General features: G+C 33.7%; 1 protein-coding gene across 1 annotated transcript; it reads left to right on the top strand.

The window, feature by feature from the left end:
• The first annotated feature begins 6,065 nt into the window (after window positions 1–6,065).
• LOC110018685 lies at window positions 6,066–8,450 on the top strand. The gene is made up of 2 exons (XM_020716085.1): window positions 6,066–7,017; window positions 7,114–8,450. Exons 1-2 carry the CDS (start codon window positions 7,009–7,011, stop codon window positions 8,329–8,331), a joined length of 1,227 nt encoding a protein of 408 aa, XP_020571744.1. The 5' UTR covers window positions 6,066–7,008; the 3' UTR covers window positions 8,332–8,450.
• Window positions 8,451–8,456: the final 6 nt, after the last annotated feature.

Raw genomic sequence — 8,456 nt, 5'->3', positions numbered from 1 at the left:
CTTATATATATATATATATATATATATATATATATATATAAGAAATAGCCGAAGGTTATTAGACAAGTCGCGGTCATCTCTAGGTGTGCTAAATATTCGAGTATCATACCCCACACAAGGGACACAGAATTATTGTTGAACTCATGACTTGAGGGAACTTACGATCTTCAGAGAAGCTGCTCTGCCAACAGACCACAGTATGCGCGCGCGCGCCCACACACACACACACACACACACACACACAGATATATATATCTGTATGTGCGCGCGCGCGAGCCGCAAGTCGTGACATGTTGATTGGCGGGGTTCACTATAAGTACCCTCAGGTCACGGGGCTGATTCCCAGTGGCGCTGAGTTCTCGAATATTTAGGCACATGGCGCGAGCTCTCATCATGGGGCCTACACAAGGGAAATAGGTATTTGAGTCTCCCCCAAATGCCGATTTCCTTATATATATATATATATATATATATATAATTGTTTCCCAATTCTAAATATGAGTTGAGGGCTCTTGTAAGAGAGAAGTTGGTACATTCTGATAATCTACAATCAACTGCTACAACCACTTGAATGACATCAAAAGATTATGATGGAATTTTATTGACTCCTAACAAATCCTATCTATGGTAACCAATGACATATGATTACATGAGACAATAATATATTTTGCTACAAAAAAAAAAAAAACAAGACATGATTATAATTTCAAAGGCTTGTAATTAACTTACTTATACAAGGTGATGCCCCATGAAATCTTAGGGATTATATGATAACGACTTTAGCCGTTTTAGTAAATCCTGTAAATTTGAATTTATTAAATCTTGACAACAACGAGATTTAAGAAATATGGAATTTAAGATAAAACTAAAAAGTAATTGAGAAGAAATTATATTTGCTAAATCATAGATTTAGAATTATCATTTTGTTATGTCTCACAAGATGTAAGTTAAACCATATTTAAATTGATTACCAATATAACCCATTAGTAAGGTCACAAGTGATTGAGCAATTTTAAATGCTATTCAAATTGGATTATGTATATATTTGGAGAAGATTATTCAAATTTTCATCTTGTATATCTTTAGGGGATGTTTGGTAGCGCCTTTTAATAGGATTTATCGCCAAATATGCTAGATTCAGCAACACGCTAAAATGCAGTTGTGTGGATTTTTGAATTTTAAGATTTTGGGCTCTGAATTACCCTTAGATTTGATTTAAATTCATATTTATTAAATCAAAGGGTAGGATGGTGATACACTATAACTGGTGACTCACACACGTATGTGTGTCGTATCAATAGAAATCTGGAATTGACTTCCAGATATTGAACCCACATAATAAAATTCAATGAGAAAAAGTTATAGCCTGCGATTATCGGTCTTAGCCTGAAGAATTAATTTGAATGTGTAAAGACAAGCAACTTCCCTTACTTTAATTATGCGAAAAGACTTAAGTGAAAGAATGATTATCCCTTGAAATGAATCATAAAAACCTAGGTTTAATGGAATGACAATGGTTGGAAATTAGCAGGAACAAACCTTATTCTTATCCCCTTTATGTGGAATTAAGAAAGTGATGTAATTTTATTAGCAAGTTCCCTACATCCAGTGAAATCCCTGAAATAAGCATTTCCCTACAACTTTGAGTAACATCTTCATTCTCAAAGTCTAATGAAATTAGTCAAAGTTATTACACTAAGGATAATTCTTTATCACAAAGTTAACAAATCAAGTTCACAGAATAAGCGGTAGGTTTGCATGTAAACAAAAATTGGAAAGATTAGTTTTTCACCGTAACACAACGTTACACAAGTCATTAGAAGCCCTTACAAACTAGAAACTCTATTCATCTGATTAGGAGAAAATCATGAATATTTAGTCCCTAGACGTTCTTGGAAACGCAAAACAAAAACTTTTTTTCATTAAAACAAAAGCAAAATACAAAAGTTTGAGTAAAGAAAACAAACTAGTTGTCTCCCTAGAATGCTCCTACTCAAATATGCTCCATTCCTTCTTCAATTACAATCATAAAATCCCTCACAAGTCTCTCTACACACAGATGTGCTCCTCTCACACCAAAGATTTTCCAACGAAGTCAATTTCTCTCATCACTGTCTCTCTGGAGAGTTTTGAAGATGAGAATAAAAAAAAGAGCTCCTTTCTTTGTGATTTTTTATCTTATATCCTTTATTTTCTCTTCTTGATATTTGTTGGTTGTGGCTCCCCATCTTCTCCTGAAACGCTTAGAACTTACTTCAGCACAGGATTGTTGAAAGAAATGGCGCACGAACGCCATCACCGATAATAAGGGGCGCACAAGCACCCCATTAACTGGCACACAAGCGCCATGTGCTCTCTTTAATGCCTAAGCACCTTCTGCCTGGCGCAATGCGCCAAGCACTCTGGCTCTATTGCTTGTATAGGTGAGCGCTTACGCACCCATAGCTTGTTGCATAGGCACCAAAGTCCCTTGTACCATGAATAAATGAAGAATGAGCTCTTATGTGCCCATAGCTTGGCACATATGTGCCAAGCTCTTTGCTGCTTGTTCAAATAATGAGCGCTTAAACGCCTATTGCTTGACGCATAAGCGTCAGGCTCTCTAGAAATGTTGTGTTCAAAATGCTTGTCAAGAGTTGGTTCTTGTTTACCATTTAGATCATTCGAACTCCTTTCATCCTAGTTTGACATGTTACTTACAAATCACACATAACATATTCGAAAAAAGAACAAATAATATAAATATTAATAGAGTTCAAAACAAATAATTCCACAAATTTACACATATCATGTGGATTTAATAGATTTAAGAATCATAAATTTACTCACTTTTGTTAAGGTGCTCCTAACTTGAAATAAAATGAAGAATCCAAAAAAAAAAAAAACAAAAAAAACAAAAAAACATTTTTTAATGCAAAAACATTTTTTAATGCATTTATCCATTGCATAATCAATTTATCAAATTGAATTTTTCTAAAAGCAAATCTAACGATTTCAACTTCTTTGTGATATTTTATTTTCATGATATTTTAAGATAATATTAATTCATATCTAATCTTCAAGTTGACATTAATAACCCTAATATAATATATCGTTTTAATTAAATCTTAATTAATTAATTAGTCGACGTACTTAACGGGGGTGAAATATAAACGAAGAGCCGACCCTCATCTAAAGTTCAGAAAAGCGCATATTTTAACCTTAGAAAATTAAAATATATTTTATCTTCTTACACAAAGAAATCTTTTTTTTTAATTATTTTCTTAAATGCATAAAAAAACAGGAAACATAACAAATGGGACTTATGGTCTGTTTGAGACAGTTTATTTGGTGCGATGACGTTTTGAAAATGAACCTAGCCTATTTGGGTAAACCGCATTTTGACAGTTTATGCGTCTCCGCACTGCATTTATCTAGGTGCAGTGCCCCAAACAAGCAGCGGTCTAGCTTTTCTAAAAAAAATAAAAATTTACAATAGCTACCGCACCTAGCTTATCAGCAGATTATTCAATAAGCTGCAGTTGCCCCAAACAGAACTTTAAACAATAAAATTATTCAAAAGATTACACTAATTGTCTAGTTAGTATATAAATTACACCCATTACATTCAAGGTTGAGAGCATAAAATATAAATTTGCATTCTCCTTCACAAGAAGATCATACTAAACAAATAAGAGGCACAAGAATACTTTAATAAATGCTGATGGAGGATAAAATCATAAAAATATTATAATATGGGCATATGCATAATTTTTTTATGAAAAAATAATTAAAATATTACTTGCATCATGCGGATTTAATTAAAAAACATGGCTCAAAGTTAAACAGGGCAACTACAATGAGTTCAATTAAAGTTAATTAATTAAGTTTACAAATGATCAAATAAGAGCATAGCAACTACGTTAGGGTTGTAAAAGAATAGAGTTGAATTTGAACGAGCTTTAACTTTTAATAATAAGAAACAACAAGCTTGAGGTCGAGCTTCATTTTACGAGTTCAAGTTGACTTACAAAAACACAAATGTATTATAGGAGAAATTTTTTTATTCAAACTGTTGCTATGATTATAAATACATAAAAATTGATATTAAAGATGAAATAATACAAAATCATTTAATACATGAAAATTAAATAATTTTTTAATATAAAAGTTTTATATTTTAAACTCACTGAACTCATCTCGAAGCCATTTATCAAGTCTAGTCTAAGCCAACTCACTAAACTCTCGAAGCCAAGTATGAGTTGGTTAGATCTTAGCTCATCAACTCACTAAGCTCATCTCGAAGCCATTTATCAAGTCTATTCGGAGCAAACTCACGAATCGATTTGACTGGATTATACCAATAAACAATATTCATGAATATTTCTTACTATTTAAGATGTGTTCTACCAATAAATATGAAGTAATACAAGAGACTATTCTTTTTAGCTAACCTTTTATCAAACAATACAGAAATAAAATTCAAAAAGAGAAACTATATGAAAATCAAGGAATACGTGACCTATCAGCTTCAATTATTACATTCTAAAGAGGCGGGCTTATCTGAAGAACTGTGAAGCTGAGCCACATATCTCAACCCTAAACCACCACCATTACGTTGCCGTTGTGCTTCAGCTGCAAGTTGGAGACCGCCCTTTACAACATTTGACTGACAAATAAATAATTCCACATATAGAAAAGACAAAGTACCACACAATTCTTATGAATTTATATACATGAAATACCCATACTTTCATATTTACATACATAATGTAACGTAAGTAATATATACTATTTGAAATACTTTCGAGTTGTTTGATTAATTGTAAAGTAAACGTAGAATTTTTATATTTTTTGTAAATCAATGTATTTCAAAATATACAATTTATTATTGACGGGAGATGGGTGGCGTCCAGTGATAGCAACCGGCGATTGACGTATTCAACCGCCAGCAGAGGTCTGTGCAACTATGCTGGTGATAACATATATAATAATGAACTAGGTAAATTTGAAAATCGAATAAATCGATCGAACTTTAAATTCAGCCAAAATAAACTAAGATATAAATTTCAAATTCATTCATATTTTACATTGTATTTATATTTCATTGTATTTATATTTCTTCAGACCTAATACTTAATTTTCTAAAATTCTTGCAAAAAAAAATTACAGTGCACTCCAAATTCTTCCAACCAAACAACCCCTAAAACATTTAATATCACATCAAAAATGCCACAATTACTAAGTCATTCATGCATGGTGTTATAAATAAAAACATCAAACTTTAGATGGATAGAAGTGTAAATACATAGGAAATGTGAGCAACATATCAAGCATGTAAAATTTCCCTTAATAAAATTCCTCAAGAAAAATACAAAAATGATGTAATTCAAATTACTCAGAATATATTACACTCATCTTTTTATTTTAAATAATACAAATAAAACCATATAATAAGTAGTCTAAACAAATGCTTATTGCAAAGATGTCCAACCAGAGATGAGTTCTAAGCTAAAGGGAGAGACATGAATTCTCCTGGCAAGTTCATTCTAAGTGGACGCATTGTTTTAAGTGGTTTAACTCTCCTGACGAAAATTGGCATCAAGTGTTGACTCCTCATTGAATCCGGTCATAACCAATAAAAAAAATTGCAGCTTTGGTTGATCAGAAAAACACTAAGCCACATAATCTAACCGGCTTGCAACCAAATGAACTTTTTTTTTTATATCTATAGTCTATTTCCTCATATTTTAACAGGCCAAAGAATTGATTTAAAATAGTAGATTTAACAATCAAAACATAACCCAGTGGCCAGTATTCATGTATAAGTTGACTTCAATTTCATCAAAATCGAAAACTTTTTACTTGTCTACTTCACAAATCTAAGCCACCTGATCCTGGAAACTAAAGTGCATGACAGGTACTTTTATTATTATTATTTTTTTAATTTTTTAGTTGTTTTTTGTCAATTTCCTCATCAGATATATATCAAAGCAAAATAAATAAAAAATAGAGATTCAAGTTGGAAGCACCAACCCAAAAGAAAAGGTCTAATTAATAAAATGAAGAATTATCAAATATTATAGTTTAGGACAAACAAGACAAATTCATTTTAAATCATTTCACCATGCTGTATAAAGTAACTTGTGAGATGAGATGGGGATGGAATTTGTTGAATGAGTCATTCAAACACACCAGACTGACTTTGAAACATATTTATATCTCTCCTTGGATGTTAAATTCAACAAAAAAAAATCACATTCCAACCAGAAAAGAGCCTAAAAGCTCTTCATCTTTTTATGTTCCTTAGAAATCACAGATAAATTTATACCTGATTTCAGAATCCCCCAACACACTCACAGAGCAAAAGCTTAGCTTGATCTTCCTTCTTCAATGGATTCCAAACTGCACCTGTTTGTCGAAAAAATTGAAGATTTACCTGCGGATAGCCATGGCTGCAACATGATTGCAAAGGTGGAATGGAGAGGAAGCCAAAGGAAAGCAGGATTTTTGGCAAGAGAATTTGAAAAGAGCTGTACAGGGGAACAGAAGGTGCAGGCAAATGGCAGTGTGAGCTGGAATGAAGGATTTGATTATACTTGCAGGTTTAAGAGAGACAGGTCTGGAATTTGTAAGAGTTGGATCATTGCCCTCCATATAGAGGTAAGATAACCATTGATATTTCAACCTTTTTTATTATTATTTTTTTCAGCATATAAATTTTGCTACTTTTTTAAATCCCTATGGTGCCCCTTTTTAGGCTAAATTCTGGGAGAAATAAAATTTGAGAGATTTGCACCATCTATCATGCCAAATAATTTTCAGGATTTACTTAAATCCTACTTGTGGTCAACCAGTGCCTTACAGTGTTTCTGTTTGTCTTAACAGCAAGTTCAAGAAAAAGCAAGAGAAAAGAAGAAAACTATAGGCAAAGCAAAGGTGGATGTCGCTGAATTAATCCAATTTGAGAACAATAAAACCATCAAAATTGCAATCAACCGCCGCTCCATTGGGCATATTGCTGAGACGATGCTAACGGTAAAATATAAAATCCATAGTTATGTACACAAAACTACACATATCCTTCTTTGTCCAAAATTCTAATCACTCTTATCATTCAACTTCATGTTTCAGGTCAAACTGCAGCTTGTCAAACTAGAATCAAAAGATAAAAGTCAAGTAGCCCTTACTCGAGCTCTCAGTCCATACCCCTTCTTCTTCAAACCTAAACCATACTCTACCAGAAAATTTCAAAGCTTCAATCTTTCCCACAACCAATCCATAAATCTACCAGAAACAGATGCCACATCTCATGACAATGAATCTAGAGCAGATTCGCTGACGAAGCAAAAGCGAAGCTCTATGCTACTTTGTTTGAGCACAACAAAGCGAAGCAACAAAGGAATAAGACACACCAAAGGATGTGCCAAAGATGAGGATGATATTGACGATTATCTCCGCCGCCAATCATGTGTTCACTTCCTAACAGCATTCAAGAAAACAAAAGTGAGACCAGAGGAAAATTTCAAACCTGGTAAGTGGGAGAGGAAAAAATTAGTTAGCAGAGATGAAAAAATCGAACTTGTGACCGATGTTTTTCTTGCATCCATTGATCAGTGCAGTAAAAAGGCTGCGGGTGGCAGTGCTTGCACTGTTCTTGCAGCAATCATTGCAGACTGGTTGCATAAAAATCCAGAGTCTCTACCATTGCAAAACCAGTTTGATGAACTGGTACTCAAAGGATCATTGGAATGGAGGAATCTATGTGGTGAAGAGAATCACAAGGCAAAGTTTTCAGACAAGCATTTTGATCTCGACACAGTTTTGGAAGCGAAAGTCAGGTCATTGATGGTAGCCACGGAGAAGTCATATGTGGGTTTCTTTAGTATGGATGAAATGCCTGAAGGTTTTGATTGGTTGCAAGGAGAGATGTGTTTTGACAACATATGGAATAACATACTATGTGTGGATGAGACAGACGAAAGAATATATATTGTAAGTTGGAACGACCATTTCTTCGTTCTAAAGGTAGAAAGGGAAGCCATTTATCTGCTTGACACATTGGGAGGGAGGTTAGCAGAGGGATGCAAACGAGCATACATTTTAAAGTTTGATGCAGAGAGTGCAATTTACAGGCGTGGTGAGGATGGGAAGGAAAGCAGAAATTCTCAGGATTTGGTCAGTGAAGGAATTGGCTGTTGTAAGGAATATATTAAGGGATTCCTCTCAGCAATTCCACTTAGAGAACTCCAAAAGGATATTAAGAGAGGACAGGTGAAACAGGAGCTTCTGCACCGCCTGCTGCAAATAGACTTCCACTGCACCACTCCTTGCAGCAGCAGGAACAGCTGAAACTGATGAAGCAGAAGGATGGGAAAAATATCATAAATTGTTTTGGTATTCATCTTCACTAACCATATCTTTAAAGTTTTGTGGCTTGGCTTTGTTAATTCTTCTTAATTAGTTCCTCCTTAAGT

The sequence above is a fragment of the Phalaenopsis equestris genome, unplaced genomic scaffold (assembly GCF_001263595.1).
Source record: "Phalaenopsis equestris unplaced genomic scaffold, ASM126359v1 Scaffold000030, whole genome shotgun sequence".
Lineage (NCBI taxonomy): Eukaryota > Viridiplantae > Streptophyta > Magnoliopsida > Asparagales > Orchidaceae > Phalaenopsis > Phalaenopsis equestris.
Note: the sequence above shows the minus strand (reverse complement) of the source record. Positions and strands in the feature narration are given on the sequence as shown.